Here is a 17823-nt window from a genome sequence, read left to right as displayed (position 1 = left end):
CAGTTAGCACATTGCAAGCCCTGCGGTGCACATTTATTTGCTGCTTGTTGGGTGGAGATGGGGGCGTCCTCCATGAGCTGCTTCCCACACTGCTGGCCCCCTGTCCCCCTCCAGGCTGCCTCCTTTGCCTTCCTCCTCCTGGCTGCCAGGGATCTTTCTAAAATGAGCTCCTGCCTCTGTCACTCCCCTGCCCGATGCTCAGTGGGTCTTTCCTGCTCTCAGGATCAAATTTGGTTTCCTTAGCTTAGTGCCCAAGGCCAGTCCTCACACGCCTCCCGCCTCTGGTGGTGCATCCCTTAGCTGCGTGCGCCCACGTGTGGTCTCTGAGCTCACACAGCTGTTTCCCGGCTCCGTATCCTCTCACGTGCTGTTCCTTGGGTCTGGAACGCCTTTCCCTCCTCTTCACCTAGCTAATTCCCCCTCAGCTTTTAAAGTCAGCTCAATGATCACCTCCTGAGGGGAGCTTTGCCGCTCCACCCCAGCCCGTGATGTAGGTACCCCCTCTGCTCCCGTGGCATCTTCTGTGCGTACCTCTCACACGCTCCTGATCGCTGAGGTATGTGGGAACACCTTGAGGGCAGAGCTCCAAAACCCAGGACTGTGCCTGGGATGTGATAGGTACTGGATAAATGTGGGAGGGAGGGAGGAGGGACAGGAGGAGGGGGCGAGGAAAGAAGGAAGGAAGGAACTTCTGTGCCTGCCAAACCTGCGTCCTCCCCAGAGTCATACAAGAAACTGCCACACCCTGGCAGTGCTCTCTGTGGTCTGGAACCATAAAAGTTTTCTTGGACAGGGCTCAATAATTGAATTATCAGTTTCCCTGGGAAAAAAGCAAGGAAAGACCCAAATGAGAAAGACTTGGAGATTTTTTTTTTTAATTTTAAATTGGTCCAAGAGCTGTTGGAGAGGGAATGAGTGCAGCTCAGGAAGATGGAGGGTGATGGCTGGCGCAAGGGTCCAGGAGGAGATGGAGGGGGTGAGACCACCATAGCACCGCTGGGAAATTAGTCCTGGACCCGCCAAGAAAATCTTTCTTTGAGACAGAGAGACAGACAAAAGGAGCTGAGGATGGGTACAAACGCATACAGATTTGTAGGTGGGAGTGGGTGGACGGAATTGGGAGTGTTCTCTTTTAATTAAATTATTAGCATCTTTTTGCCCTTTTTTTCTAAGATAAAATTCAAATACTGGGAGGTGGCTTAGTGCAAGGGTCAGCAAACATTCAAGGGCCAGGGAGTAAATATTTTGGGCTTTGTGGGCCAGATGGTCGCTCTCACAACTACTCAGCTCTGTAGTTGTAAGCATAAAAGCAACTACAGACAAAATGTAATCAGACTGGGGGCGGGGAGGCTCCGTGTTCCAATAAAACTTTATTTACAAAAGCAGGCAGTAGGTCGAATTGGGTTTGCAGCCTCCTGGCTTAGTGATCTGTGCTGTGTGCCGTGTATGTGGTTCTATAAGGAACGGGGACTGGACTGGCTGGACGTCAGAGGCCTGGGTCATGACCTCATCCCCTTAATAGTCGTGGGACAGGTCACTTAACCTTTCTGGGGCCTTAGTTTTCCTACCTCTTAAATATCTGTTTGATAGCCATCCTGCCTGTCCCTGTGTGAGGCTCAGATGGCAGCCTGCAGGAATCAGTGTAACTCATTCTGATCTCAGAGAGACAGCAGTGACTGGTGGCTTGAAGCAGGATCTTAGTTCCCTGCCCAGGAACCGAACCTGGGTAGCCTAGATGAAAACCAGGAATCCTAGCCGCTAGACCACCAGGGGCCAGAGGCTAGAAGCTAAGTGGCCCTGGCTCTTGCCCTCACTTGAAAGCAAGAATGTTTCAGGGAGGCAAAAACTGTAAAAACAGGTACAAAGTTTATTATTAGAGACACAGCACGACAAGTGGGAGAGCACACAGAGAAACAGAGACTGAAGCAAGGCAGAAATACACACCTGGAGAGAAAGGATGTGGGCGTCCTCTAATGAGGAGCGCAGTAAAAAGGTGATGTAAACCATTTATTTAGGACAGTCCTTCCGGGTCTTTGTTTACCTTTGGCCAATTTCTTGTTTCTTATTCCACACCTGGCCTGTCCTAGGACTCTCCCCAACATGCGTGCTAACTTTTTGCTAAGATGGATCCCACTGCAGAGGCCTATGGGGGTCTTGGCATCACCTATTATGGGGTGGCACCCCCTCCTTTTTGACCCCCCAAGGAACCTTTCTGTGCCTGTGCAGTCAGGGAGTTTTTCTTAACCTCAGGAGTAGTCATCTTATCTCTTTACTTCAGCAGAGCTCAGTTTTTGCCACTAACTTTGTCCTTGGAGTGTCTGGGGGAAAACAAAGCTTCAATTTTACTGCCCTTGACAAACACCAGCTGTCCAGGCCAGGGGCCCATCTACTTCCTACTTCAATTCCTTCTATCAATATTACTCAAATAAACATGGAGCAGCTCAAGTGTTTGTTCCATGAAGCAGAGATTTTTGTTTTGTTTTTATACAATTTTGAAAGGTTGCTTTCCCTTTACAGTTATAACAAAATATTGGCTCTACTCCCCATGTTACATATTGGGTTGGCCAAAAAATTCGTTCAGTTTTAAGTAAAAATAAAAGACACATTTTTCATTTTCACCAAGAACTTTATTGAACAACGTTTTCACTAACCAAACGAACTTTTGGGCCAACCCAGTAATACATCCTTCAGCTTATCTTACAGCCAATAGTTTGTACCTCCCAGTTCCCCACCCCTGTTTTGCTCCTCCCCTCCCACTGGTAACCACTAATTTGTTCTCTATATCTGTGAGTCTGCTTCTTTTTCGTTATGTTCACTAGTTTGTTGCAGTTTTTAGATTCCACTTATAAGTGATATCGTACAGTATTTGTCTGTCTCTGTCTGACTTATTTCACTTAGACTAATGCCCTCCAAGTTCATTAATGTTGCTGCAAATGGCAAAATTTCATTCTTTTTTATAGCTGAGTAATATTCCATTGTATATATATACCACAGCTTCTTTATCTGTCCATCTGTTGATGCACACTTAGGTTGCTTCCGTATCTTGGCAATTGTAAATAATGCTGCTATGAACATTGGGGTGCATGTTATCTTTCAAATTAGTGTTTTTGGTTTTTTTCAGATATGTACCCAGGAGTGGGATTGCTGGGTCATACAGTAGTTCTGTTTTTAGTTTTTTGAGAAGTCGCCATACTGTTCTCCACAGTGACTACACCAGTTTACATTCCCACCAACAGTGTTTTTCTTTTATCATTTTTTGTGCATTGATGTAGTCCATACACCCAGAATAGTGCTGAGCATGGAGTAGACTCTTAAATACTTGTTGAATGAATGAACGAATAAGGATAAAATAAAATCTCCACTTACGCATCCCAACAATATCACCTTCCAACAGCTCTAAGTGTCAGAAGACCTGGCCTCTAGTCCCAGGTTTTCCTCCTCAAGGTAAAAACCTCACCCTATTGTTTCATTTTTCTGACTGTACAGTGGGGAGCAGAGTACCCCCTTCCCTGCTTACCTGATGGGGCATGTTATGGAGCTCACAGAGAGACTGGTGTAGAGCAGCAGACCTAACCTAGAGCAGGGCTTCTCGGACCTGAATGCATGCCTGAATCTAGGAGATCTTGTTAAGATGCAGACTCTGATTCGGGTCCGGGTGGGCCCAAGACTCTGTGTTGCTAACAACCTCCCAGGTGATACTGATTTCCTGGTCCTTGGGCCATACGTTGAGTATCAGGTGTCAGCTCTAAAGCTAAAAGGATGATTGGCACCTGGAGTCATGGAAGTGCTAGCCCCTCTGACATGGCAAGGGGCAGAAACAGTCTTCGGGTTAATAGGCCCTTCAGCGATGTCCCAGTAACTGTAGATATTCAGTGCTGCTGATTTAACAACGCTTTTCTCATTTTATTAGCTTTTCCATGACTGAACATTAGCCAGAACTCCCTAGCCAAACACCAGCTAGAGTTTGGAGTCTCGTGATCCTATGTATGCATTTGGGCTCGTAACCTTGGGGCCTGTTCTGTATTTGTCGGTCTCCTTCATTTGCTTCTTTATTTGTTTTGGATGTGACTAATCCCACAGAGCTCTTGGGCCTGTAGCCCAAGGAAGGGTAATTTGTAAACTGATGTGTTTTCCAGGAGACATTTAATCTGAGAATTTTTGCTCGGCCTCAAAGGGCTTATTGTGTAAGAGGCACACTGTATCCGGCTAGGGAAGAGGCTCTGATGAAGAAATAACATCCAGAAAGACAGCAGAAGGAGGCCTCTCCTCCCAGCTCTGTTCCTGAATTCACTGCTTGGTATTCCCATGACAACAGATGCTGAAAATCTCGGCATAAAAAATATGTCCAAACCGCTTAGTTCGTGCGGTGGATTTCGTGGGCAGCAAAATGGTTTAGGTGTTCCCTTGATGCTCTTTGTAAAGGGATTTCCCATGCAATCCAAGGGTGAGTGACAGTTTGAAGGGTTTTAATAATTAGTCCTGACAATTCCTCCAAAAGGAGAGGTTGTCTGGCTGCTGAGAGTTGGGACAGGGAGGAGATGGGGGTAGGGTCAGGGTACAGTACTAATACCTGAGCTACCTTTTGTATAGGCTTTTGGTGCATTTGAAAGCCCTTTAAAATATAGGAACTGGGAATTCCCTGGTGGTCCAGGGCTTAGGAGTCTGTGCTCTCACTGCCGAGGGCCGGGGTTCAATCCCTGGTCGGGGAACTAAGATCCCACAAGCCACACGGTGTGGCCAAAAAAAAAAAAAAAAATTCTCTTGGGACGTCCCTGGTGGTCCAGTGGTTAAGACCCCGCCCTTCCAATGCAGGGGGCGCAGGTTCTGTCCCTGGTTGGGGAACTCAGATCCCACATGCCATGCAGTGTGGCCAAGAAAACACAAAAAACAAAATACAGGAATACAAGTTACCTCATTGAACTTGCCCAGGTTGACCCAGTCAGTAATGTTGGAACCCAGTTTATGACCTTTGACCCCATGATATTTGGTGGCGGCTCGTAGACCTAACAAGTCAGGGTGCTGGAGTGACCAGCCATCCCGGTTTACCCAGAACCTATCCAGCTTTAGCATGAAAAGTCTCATATTTCGGGAATCCCTTCCTGGTCTTACAACTGAAATGGTCTCCCCAGATGGGGCTGAGACTTGAATTGAGATTTATTCTACTTATTGTAAAGCCCTATTTCTGCTGTACCTAGTTCTGCTTCTCAAACTTCAGTGCAGAACCACTTGCTTCAAATGTAGATTCTGATTCAGTAGGTCTTGGGTGGGGCCTGAGGTTCTGCAGTTTTGACAAGCTCTGGGGAATGCTGATGCTACTGGGCCAGGACCACACTTTGAGTAGCGAAGCTCTGAGCTACTGCTTCCACGGGAGATGGGAGCCCTAAAGCTCAGGCATCCTTCCAGAGGGCTCCCAAGTGAGCTCCCACCATTGGAGACCTTCCTTGGCCATCAGCCCAGAGGGCCCACCTGAACCAGGGGCGATGGCCCTGCCAGTTCATCAGAAGGGGGCTCTAGGTGACTCCTCCCCTCTCCACTGACCCCTCTGACCCCAGACAAGCCCTCTCCATTCCCTTGGAGCCTCACCCAGCTGCCCTATTCCCTTGACATTCAGTAAGGGACCTCAGTGCCGAGTTTATGTCTCTTGAGACTCAGGTACAATCTTGGGAAAGCCAGCTAAAGGCTCCCCTGCTTGGGCATCTTCAGACCAGTAGGTTGGTCCCCTTAAGAGCTGAGTGAACAGACAGGCAAAACTCAGCTAGATTGTCTTAGGGACCTTGTATTTTGGGAACTTGACCTAATTACTTGTGGTTAGGGATGCTTCTGCCTGTCATTACATAGATGTCTGGTTATAATGCTAAATTCTGGGATCCCCTGTCATTCCAAGTACCACTGTTTTGAGCTCATAGAAAGAGACCACCTGCTTTAAATTTCAAAAGATTGAAGGTAATGTTGGTACTGACATACTTGAGATACTTATGGGGCACTGGATCTGTCCAACCCAGGGTCTGTCTGACATTGTCCTTCTGATTAGGCCCTGTCTGAATATTCATCAACAAATGCCGCAAGATATCGTATCTCAAAAGCTATGAAGTGTCTCATATAAAGCGTGGCCTGGGAGGCAGCAAGACTTGGGCTTGAGTTCAGACTCTGCCACTTACAAGCTGAGCAACCTTGCACCAGTTGCCTTCTGAACCTCAGTTTTCCCATCTAGGAAAAGGGTTTATTCATGGCTATCTCACAGCACCATGGTGAGAATGGACGAAGATCGTATGTGTGAGATGCTGACACGTAGGGGCTACTCAGTAAATACCACCATCTCCACTGTCAATTATTCTTATTCTGCCCTCAAGAAACTGAGCCTAGAAAAGAAGTATTTGGTCTCAGTGGAGTGGAGAAGGCAGATGGGAACCACTAGATTTGAGAACTGACAGCAGAGCTCGGGACAGCCGGGTCAAGGACAGACAGCAGTGTTCCTGTCTGTCCTGCCCTCCTGCATCTCCGCTAAGAAATCGTGTTGACTTGTCTCCACAGGCACAGGGAGGATTTGGATGGATGATGTCGCCTGCAAGGGCACGGAGGAAAGCATCTTCCGCTGCAGCTTCTCCAAATGGGGGGTGACAAACTGCGGACACGCTGAGGATGCTGGAGTGACATGCAAGAGACCCTGACAGTGGGCACAGCCCAAGGTCCGGACCCAGCTGCCAAGCCTCCTTCCTGCATTCCTGGGGTGGGGGCATTGCTCGGGGCTCCCCTGACCATGCCTCCCCGCCCAGCACCCCCAGACCCCCGGATTCCCATCCCAGGACCCATGGTGGCCTGTCATCCTCCTCCCCTTGGACATCTTTTCCAAAGCACAACTCTGGGATCTACTGCCTGTCTCTCCCTTCCACCAGAGTTCCTGCATGGAGCCCTGGTCAACTGGATCGCCATTTTGCTGAGTCTTCTAAACACCATGCATCAGGCCTCCGTATCCATGTTCTCTGTGGTCTGTGAGTTACAGATAAATGTTGGCCACAAATGCATCCATGAAGATGGGAGGGAGGCATCCCAGATCGTTTACTCTGCCGATCATTCCCAAACCTCAGGCCAAGAGTTTTGACCAGCCAGAGACAATACTGAGTGATTCATTTTCCCCCTTTACTCTGCCTCTGCACAGCGTTTGTTAGTTGGGGGAAGTGACATAGAGGAGAGGCCAGCTGTAGGAGCCAGAGGGAAATGCAAGTCTCCTGCAGGAACCAGTCTGGATTCAGAGAAGAGGAGTGAAAGGAACATTTATTGAGTGACTGCCACGCATGCTATTGCATAGTATCTTGGGTGCTAAATTCATTTAACACTTTGCAGCATTCCTATAAGTCATGTTAGTGTGGGTACCACGTCACCTCCAGGTAGCATTCAACTGACCCCTTCGCCTGACCTATCAGTCAGATCGAGAATGACTGAGACCGCTGTCGCTACCTGAACTTTCCTGTGTCTTCGCCAGGCTCAAGCAAGAAGCTTGGGTGCAGGACGGGTGCGACTAGAAGGTTACATACTCCAAACCCCACAGGGTGTGAGTTCAAGGTCAGACAGGACTGGCTTCCAGGGCAACCATCCACACAGGAGGAAAGCTGATTTGGAGGGTGACATGGGGACTGTCTGGGTTAAACCAAGATCAACCCTCAGTTATCTAGCAGTCAGGGTTAAAGCTATGTCGCCTGTGTCTCAGAGCTGTTTGGAGGTGATGATTTTGAACCTTCCAGACCTCTTTGGGTGTCATCCTGTGGTCAGGAGAACACATGTCCTGATGGAGCCTATAAGAGTGAAAGGAGGGGACTTCTCTGGTGGCACAGTGGTTAAGACTCTGCGCTCCCAATGCAGGGGGCCCGGGTTCAATCCCTGGTCAGGGAACTAGATCCCACATACGTGCCGCAACTAAGGAGCCCACGTGCCGCAACTAAGGAGCCAGCGAGCCGCAACTAAGGAGGCCGCGAGCCTCAACTAAGGAGCCCGCCTGGCTCAACTGAGACCCAGTGCAACCAAATAAATAAATAAATAAATATTAAAAGAAAAAAAAAAAAAGATTGAAAGGAAATGAGGATTCCCTACAATCTCTGGGGGAAGAAGAGGCCGTGGGCCTTTGCAAGTCCTCAATCTGTACCCCTTTCCTAGTGATGGGGAGATCATATTCTACTTTTGACACGAGGAGGAGGTCAGATTGGGCCATATATGTGTTCTAGGCCTGGGGACCTACATGGTAGCAAGTGAGTGCAAACCCTCCTCCCTTGAGGGAGCCACAAACTCAGTCAGGCCTCGGATACACAATCACCTGTCCTATCTGGTGAGCACCGCTTGCCTGGGGAAGGTGACAGCTGGGACCCTCTGGGTGTAAGACCAGCAAAGTTCCTGGCTGACAACTAAACCAATATGTACTATTGGTTGTTCTTTGCTTACCATATGCTTGTTATTCATTAATGTCCTAATGATCAGAGACTCTCCTTCTGGCTAACGGCTATGTTTACGTAACGCGCACGTACTCATGCATCTTTTCCCAGAGCCAATATATGTACGCATATATGAACACAGCACTCTTTACTATAAATAGCTCAGCACACTACAGAGTTTGCATTAAAAAAGAAAATACTCAAGGTGGAAAGATGTCACGTTGAACGATATAAATTCCCAAGTCCGTTCTGGCAAAGAATCCAGTTATCCTACCAATGAAGACCCACATAACTTTCTTACTTGGTCTTTTCATTCGGGAAAATACAAGTCTTGCTTTACATCAAAGAAAAACAATGGTGATAAGTGTTTGAACCTTAAAATAAAAGTCTACTAGTTTACATTCCTACTTAAGAGGACATGGAAATAACCATGGACCTGTATTTCAGGGACTAAAGGAAATTAGGCCAGGCCTAAAATACATCAGACCTTTTATAAGAAAGAATTTCAATAAAGCTAAAAACATGTTGCTAACAAGCTTCCCCTCATATTCTTTCTCATGAAAACCCAGTGAGCGTGGGGAGGACGGGTGAAAATTGGATCGCCTGATAATTTTTCAGCGGGAATTGGTAGAATGGGTGGCTCATGAGAAGCTGTCTTAATACTTCCGGAGGACAATAATAAACACAGTCTAGAGCAAGAACATGGTGGCACATGATGTCTTAAGCCCTATTCGGTAACCTAAGGAAAGGGCCCCAAGCAGCAGAGCAATAATCACGGCCCAGCTTGTAAGAGAATTGCTTTCATAGTCATTAAAGGAAAGAACACCTATTTCCTCACTTCTCCAGAGTTCTTACTTGGGGATGTGCTTTCATCCGGAGTTCCATTCACAGATAAGAAGACCGTCCAGAGTTGGGTACAAGGTCTGTGAAGTCACTGGGCCTCATTACCCAGTGAGAGGTATGAACTCCCAGGCACAGGACCCGGGGCGAGTGTGGGGATAGCCCAGGTCACCGCCTAGTCCTGGCCACAAACTCATAGCTGCACCTGTGGGGAAATCTAATGGCCCAAGCTTCCTGTAGGCCATACAAATTTGCCAAAGGAAGTCAACAGAGTAAAGTGGACTTTCTGGAAATGCACAAAGGAGGCATCCTGGTTTTCTCCTCTAAAAAGTCCGGTGATACCCACCCCCAAATCACTGTGGTTCCCGTTCTATATTCAGTCCCATGGAGAAGGGCGGTGGCCTTTCTTCTTCTCCACTCTAATGTCTACAAGGCACTGCTTTTCCCTGGTCTCAGATACCTGAGAACTGACCTTTGGCTCCTTCGTGTGTTGTGGTCAAGCCAACCACTCTAGTGGGTTTGGAATTATGGAAAGGAGTTACACCGTTCTCCACCATAGGCACTGTGGTTCCTTCAGCTACATTGTTTTCTGACAGTTACTCTAACATTTCTGTAAGATGTCAGCTGTGTGAATCACTTGTCTTTCTCTTCTTAGAAGCGCTCTCCCTTCAACCCTCCATAGAACACCTTTCCCTTCCTTTTCCTCTCCTTCTCCTCCACCTTTCGCTTCTGGGAGCTGAGATGGGTTCTGACTGACTGGAGCTTTGTTATCGAATCCTCTCCACCAGCTCACCCCCCAGTTAGAATAGGCTAAGGAGCTTTCTGGGAGGACCCTCAGTCCCCCAGGTCACCCTCCCGCCCTGGCTGGAGGGAACTTGAATGATTCCCAGCTCTGCATGAGCTCTGGTAATGATGCTTTCCTCAGAAGTTGTTCTAGCTGGCCTCCTGGGGTTCACACAGGTTGGTATTCAGCGGACAACTCAAGGGAACCCTATGCACCTTTCTGGAAATTTCTCTGCATAGCTCCCTACTCTCGGATACTGTGCCCTGCAAATTCCAGCCACCTTGGCCTACCCAGTCTCCTATCTCTTTCTCCTCACCTCAGCGAGTTTGCCACTTGGCCGCAGTCAGCAGGGAACCTAGGCCAGGGGAGGCTCACCTCACTTGCTGTCTTTTTCTCAAGGAGCACAGACTTATGCTACCTGTGGTCCAAAGTCTGAAAATATTTTGTCAAGTATTTTGGACAATTTTCTAGTTATGACAGAAGGAGGATATTTCTGGTAAGGACTCTCTCACGGCCCAAAGCGGAAGTCTGCCCTGTGGGTATTTTCTGGTGGGAGAGAATCATAAGGGAAGAGCCTTCGTGGTTATGAACCCAGCACAACATGAGGATCTGGCGGAGACTAGTTCTGGAAAGAGGCTCTCCAGGTGGGGAGAGGGCTTCCCTGTCACATTCTCTCACGGCCCCCGACCGCTCAGACTCCTTCCAAAGGTCAGCTCCCCGGGGCTCTTGCATGTTTCTCCTCAGTACTTGGCCCAGTTAAACTAAGGATGAGCAACGAGGAAGTAATTTCAGAAAAAGACAAACAGCTTTAAAACAGACGTCTCCAAAACGGAAGTCTTAGATCCTTCAATAACTGCTTGAGTTGTGGTCCCCAAGAGCTGGTAAAAATGTCCTGGCTCCTTGCCTGGCCCGCTTCCCTCTCAGCCCCTGCCTGTGTCCACATCATGGGCGCTTTCTCATTTCCCATCTTGTTCTCCTCAACAAGCAGAAAAGAGTGCACTGGCCCTGTTGCCTTCAGGACCTCCAGTCACTGAGAGCTCATTCTGGGCCCAGGGGAAGACCTCATCTTTCTGCTGCTGATGGATACAGATCACTTTAACAGGCACAACGGATCACCTTTCTCTCCCAGTGGAAACCCAGGGCAATGGTTCTGACAAAGTTCTTGCCCTTCCTTCATCTGCATGTTCACTTAATCCATGATTATTGAGTCTCTACCACGTGTGAGGCCCAGACCAGGTATAGGAGATAGAGGACCAGACTGATTTGGTCCCTGCCCTCAGGGAGCTTACCTTCTAGCTCTTATATCCTTTTCACAGGCTTTCAGTGTAACATTAACCACACAAGAACAATAATATCTAACAACAGGAAATGCCCAGGTGAGGGGACAGTGGTTGCCTGCCATGCTACTTATACAAAACACAAATAGGTCAATTGTTTTTAAAAAAAATCATCTTCGTTGCTAATGCGTTAACAACAGCATAGGTGGCTCTGGTTATGCAAATAATCAACAAATAGGAAATGAGGATGATTGCACACTAAGTACATATGCCCATTCATTCCAAATAGCAGTAGATAAGCGGAAACAATAGCTAACATCCCTTTAGCATTTAACGTGGGACAGGTTCTCCAGGCTTTACAAGAATGAACTCCTTGAATCTTTACAACCACTGGTTCTGTTCTAATCATTCCAGTTCTGTGGGGGAGACTCGGGCACTGAGAAGATCACACAGTAAATGAAGAAGTTAGGACTTGAATCCAAGAAGTCTTAAACACTACACTCTACATAACACAAGCAATGATAGTACTAGAATTCTATAAGGTTACTTATATACCTGCCATACAATCTAACCATTTCAGTCCTAAGTTTTTATGGAAGAGAAATAAAAGCACGTGTTCACACAAAGACTTGATATATTAGTGTTCATAGAAGCTTTATTTCTAATACACAAAAATGTATTTTTTGTGTGTGTCCATCAATGCCCAGCAACAGGTGAATGGATAGATAAATTGTGAACAATGGACATAATTGTGGATGAACAAAGCCAAAGCTGGAAGTTTAAAAAGACAAATAATGTTGAATGATCTGAGGCAAAACTGATCAAGAAGAAAAAGAGGTGAAACAAATAATATGTTAGGAATGTAAACAAGGAGAAAGTAGAGACGTAGCAGAGAATAAAAAGAAAATAAGAGAATATTATAAACAAGTTTATGTCTATGAATTTTTTGAAAACTTAGATGAAAATCGAGGTGAAATCACAGGTAATTTTTAAATGCCAGAATGGCACCAAGAACTTGAATTAGTGCAATGACATTTATTTATTTTATTTTATTTTTTTTAATTTTTTTTTTAATTGGAGTATAGTTGCTTTACAAGGTTGTGTTAGTTTCTGCTGTACAGCAAAGTGAATCAGTTATATGTATACATATATCCACTCTTTTTTGGATTTCCTTCCCATTTAGGTCACCACAGAGCATTGAATAGAGTTCCCTGTGCTATACAGTAGGTTCTCATTAGTTATCTATTTTATAGATAGTAGTGTATATTGCAATGACATTTAAAGAAATAGAATCTGCAGGTGGTTGAACAGATAAGCTGTACCAAACATTCAAAGAACAGAGTGTGGAAATCTTACACAAATATTTCCTGATTATAGAAAAAGATAATTTTATGAAACTCATTATATGAAACGTGAATGACCTCCATAACAAAAGAAGAAAAAACACATGAAAAAGGAAAAATTATAGGCCAATCTCAGCCATCAATATAGATGCAAAAACCCTAAACATCGTATTAGCAAATGGAATCCAGCAAAATATAAAAAGCATTGTCCAACATGCCAAGTTGGATTTATCCTAGGAATGCAAACTTGGTTTAACATTAGAAAATCTGCTAATGTAAATCATTAACAGGTTAAAGGAGAAAAAGTAAATGGTTATCTCAATAAATGAAAATTCAATATTCATTAATAAAAACTCTTTGCAAATAAGGATAGACAGGAATTCTTCATGAACAAATATACTTACAAGACATGTAACAAATATACTTACAAGACATGTTAACAAATATACTTACATGTAAATATCAGCATGTAACAAAGATACTTACATGTAAATATCAGCAACTTTCCTTTCAAACATCAGAAACAAGATTAAAAATGCCAGCCATCTCTGCTACCTTTCAGCAATGTGCCAGACATCTTGGCCTGCACAATAAGAAAAGAAAAAGAAATTAAAAGTGTGAGGATTGGAAAGGAAGAAATAAAACTAAGCATTTGCAGGTGATATACATAAAAAACGTGATCATATATACACACAGAAAACTTAGAATATGAACAAGCTCTTAGAATTAGTATGAGTTAAATGCACGAATGAATAACTATGAGACAGAAAGAGATGTAAACATGCAGTCTCTCATTCTGATGTCTGATCACTTTTAGGTACACTCTTAATTCTGATGTTTAAAAACATGAAATATTATATCCCAATGTTAATTTTATTTTATTTTATTTTTTGGCTGCACCACACGGCATGCGGGATCTTAGTTTCCCGACTAGGAATTGAACCCGTGCCCCCTGCAGTGGAAGCACAGGGTCCTAACCACTGGACCTGCAGGGAATTCCCCCAATGTATATTTTAAAGCTCCTCAAAAGATATGAATAGTAGCAGGATGCTCCCACTGAAATACATAAACAGGTGGACTCATCACCAGTAATTTTGGAACAGGGAGTGCTGTGTTTGGACCCATGAAGCCCTTGACTCTCTGAACCCAGGCCATCTCTCTGACCACATCTTGTCCCACTGCCCCTCTCCTGCCCCTTCACTCCAGTCTACCTGACAGCCCCGACACGTGTGCCATTTCCTCTGCAGAGAGAGTTCCTCCTTCCACGGCCCCACTCCCACTGCTTACTGTTGCTGTCTTTCAGCTCTCCACCTAAATATCAGTGCTGATGGGGGAGTCTTCCCTGAGCCCCACTCTAGGGTATGTCTCCTTATTATCAACTCTCATGGTACCCTGCTCTTTCCTTTTCACATCACTACTCCTATTTGTCTGGTATCTGATTCCCTCAATAGACTGTCAACTTCATGAGGGCAGGAACCGGTTCTCCACTGTGTCATCAGCAGCTGCTGGAAGGTCTGATAAATACTAGGTGCTTAATATCGGAGAAAAGAAGGAATAGAAAGAGGCAGGAAGAAAAACCCTCTCCTTTCTAAACTAGAGAGAGAAGAAAGAGAACTTGTATGTTGGGGGGGTGGGTAGAGGGATGGTTGAGGGGACAAGGGGGCATTGGCTTTGTTACCCCATCCCACGGTACTTGGGATATTATTATTTCTAAAGTACATTTTTCCCAATAGCAGTTTCCCAGCCACAGACATAAGGAGATCTTTGGAAATTCCATTATCTAATCAGTTATTGCTGGTGAATTAACACAGCTCAGAAAAATATCAGTAGGGGAATTCCCTGGCCGTGGAGTGGTTAGGACTCCGCAATTCCACTGCAGGGGGCATGGGTTCCATCCCTGGCGGGGAACGAAGATCCCACATGCCGCAGGGCCAAAAAAAAAACAAACAAAAATCAGTAGGTAAAAATGTTACATCCGGGCTTCCCTGGTGGTGCAGTGGTTGAGAATCTGCCTGCCAATGCAGGGGACACGGGTTCGAGCCCTGGTCTGGGAAGATCCCACATGCCGCGGAGCAACTAGGCCCGTGAGCCACAACTACTGAGCCTGTGCGTCTGGAGCCTGTGCTCTGCAACAAGAGAGGCCGCGATAGTGAGAGGCCCGCGCACCGCGATGAAGAGTGGCCCCCGCTCGCCGCAACTGGAGAAAGCCCTCGCACAGAAACGAAGACCCAACGCAGCCATAAATAAATAAATAAAATTAAAAAAAAAAAAAAGTTACATCTCCCCAATTAGACACCTCAGTGGTGAGCAACTGTAGTTTGACATCATCCATTGAGCAGAAATTTGATTATAATTATGGGAGGCCATTTGGTAAAGTAGAAAGATTATAGAATATGGAACCAGAAGACCTGGATCCAAGTCTTATTTCCACAATGTACGAGATGAAACTCCAGCCTCCAGATCATCATCTATAATTGAAGTATCCTACACACCTTATGTTACAAGGATTTTTTTAAAATATGTTAAATTAAAAGTGTTTTTAAAAAGATCTAAAGGGTTATACGAATAATAACATTTATATAATAACATGGAAGACTTCAGCCTTTGGTTTACTGGAAAGATGGTCATTATAATTTAAAATTGTAAGAATTGATCGATAATATAATACAATACAAATACCTTAATAAATAAATTCTGGGACCAAAATAAAGTATACTTCGTTGTAGTATTACATTGTTAGAGTATCAGCCACAGATTTGCCTGAATTGTCAAGGAAACACAGAATTGGGGTTTTTAAAAAATCACTCCATGGGAGTCTGCTCATGAAACAAGAGGTCCCCTAGGTCCAGTTCTTTTCTGGAAGGGCAGACACTGAAGCATCTGTAGTGTGAACAGCTGCAAACTACACTTTGCAGCCCATTTCTCCAGCTTACTGGATAACAGGCCAAAGAGTGTACAGGAACTTGAAGGGCAGGAGGGTAGAATACACAAAAGAAAAGGGGAATAAAAACTCTACACAGTTCCCGCCTCTCCAGTAAGATCACTGCTGGCTCTCTGGTGACACCTGCAGGCTAATGAGAGAATGAGGCTTGAAAGCCTTAGGGAAAGAACACAAACCATCTAGGGCCAAAATCAACCAGATTTCTAAAGACGACGCTAACGTGCATATGAATCGCCTGGGGATTATTTTCAGATGCGGATTCTCATTCAGTAGGTCTGGCTGGGACCCGAGATTCCACAGGTCTGTTTCCCGGGTAATGCCCAAGACTGCTTGGCCACTCCACCTGCCGGGCAGCAGGGCTCTCGGGAACTTTCAGGGCATTGAATGCCAGAGGTGGAGAGGGTATTAGAGGTCATCTTGTTCAACCTCCTTATTTTACAGGTGAGGAAGCCTGAGGGCAAAGAGAGAAGGTGGGCACCTCCACAAATGTAAGTAATATAAGATGTTTCATTTCTCTAAATCTTGGCTTCCTGGTCTGTAACAATAGACTACCTAAGCTCAGACAGGCTTTCCAGCTCTTACATTTAATGATGACATCACTTGCCCAAGGCCACGCTGCTTAGCTAGAGCAATGCGGGTCTAGTCTGCCTCCTCTGATGAGCTCAAGAGATCAGGTTGGATGGCAGAGGTGCCCGAAGATTCATCTGATTACCAAATGCCTTGGGCATCAAAATGGCTGTTTTGTACAACTGAATGATTTTTTTTTTTTTTCCCCTGTTTCTCCTTGACCTCCTTGTGCTCCTGGCTGGGGAAGTAACTAGTTCTAGATGAGGCAGATGATCTTCTTGGTTTCCAAATGAAATTGATATTTTCCAGATGGTAGAGACCAGTCCAGATTGCTGAAGGGAAGTCTGGGTCAGAAATCACACTAGTTCTTCCAACTGTCATCTCTGGCTGCAATTACAAAGAAAGGCCATCTCCCAAAACAGTCACAACAGCACACCACCCACCAGGTTACAGTGGGGTTACCTCAAGCCTGACCCTTACTCTCCCCAGAGTACCCACTTCCCCAGGTTCCATGGAACCCCCCTCGCACCCCAGCCCAATGCCACAATTCCTCCCTATAGCCATGGTATGGGGGAAACAAACAGGACTCTTGATTTTTAATTCAAGGACACTTAGAGACAAATTCAACTAACTCTGAACTACGTTAGGTGTCCTTGGTCCAAGTTTTGGAATGAATTACCTTGAAAAAACAGCTGACGCTGCATTCTATAATCCAGGGCCTTGGAGTGAATTACCCCCAAACCACAATTAATTGACACAATATGAAAATAAGCGCTGACTCATGGAATTCATTAACATTACCGTTTAAAGTAATGGTTCAGCTCTATGAAATTAGAAGTGCAGAAATTGACACTTGTATGTATGATCTGGCCTGGAGTAGTGGAAAATTCCCTGAATTGGGAAGCAGAAGATAGGGGCTTTATTCCTGAATCTGCCACTTACTAGATGTGCGTCCTTGGGCAAGCTACTTAACCTCTCTGGGACCCAAATTCCTACATTTGTAAGATGAAAGGGCGGTTAGATGATCTCTCAGTTCCCTTCCAGCTCTGATTTTTTATGACCTCAAAACCTGTATAGGTTTCACAAACAGAAGAAAAATGCTAGTAAGGGGTCTCTTATACCTTAATGTCACACACAGAACTGTCTGTTCTGCTCAGGAACTGTATACAGTCGTCCCTCGGTATCTGTGAGGGATTGGTTCCAGGATCTCCCATGGATACCAAGATCCGAGGATGCTCAAGTCCCTTATATTAAATGGTGTGGGATTTGCATGTAACCTACACACGTCCTCCCATATACTTTAAATCATCTCTAGATTACCTATAACACCTAACACAATGTAAATGCTACGGAAATGCAGCTGACCCTTGAACCACTCTGGGGTTAGGGGTGCCAACCCTTGAAGTTGAAAATTAGAGGTGAACTTGACAGTTAGCTACCCATATCCGAAGTTCCACATCCGCAAATTCAACCAACCTTGGATTGTGTAGTACTGTAGTGTTTATTGAAAAAAAATCAGTGTATAAGTGGACCCGCCCGGCTCAAACCTGTGTTGTTCAAGGGTCAACAGTAGTCATGGTTCAGACAAATTCAAATTTTGCTTTTTGAAATCTTCTGGATTTTGGGGGGGAATATGTTTTATACACAGTTG

At 45.4% G+C, this 17823-nt stretch overlaps 1 protein-coding gene across 1 annotated transcript in view; it reads left to right on the top strand.

Annotated features, from left to right (window-relative positions):
* SCARA5 (scavenger receptor class A member 5) overlaps nucleotides 1-9121 on the top strand; it is a 117750-nt gene extending 108629 nt beyond the window's left edge. Inside the window, exon 9 of the mRNA XM_082468929.1 lies at nucleotides 6532-9121. Coding sequence (XP_082325055.1) covers nucleotides 6532-6668 — 137 coding nt within the window. The 3' untranslated portion in view covers nucleotides 6669-9121. The remainder of the gene's footprint in view (nucleotides 1-6531) is intronic.
* Nucleotides 9122-17823: the final 8702 nt, after the last annotated feature.

Source organism: Balaenoptera physalus (genome assembly GCF_965194825.1).
Source record: "Balaenoptera physalus genome assembly, chromosome: 7".
Taxonomy (NCBI): domain Eukaryota; kingdom Metazoa; phylum Chordata; class Mammalia; order Artiodactyla; family Balaenopteridae; genus Balaenoptera; species Balaenoptera physalus.
This window is presented reverse-complemented; position numbering and strand designations above follow the sequence as displayed.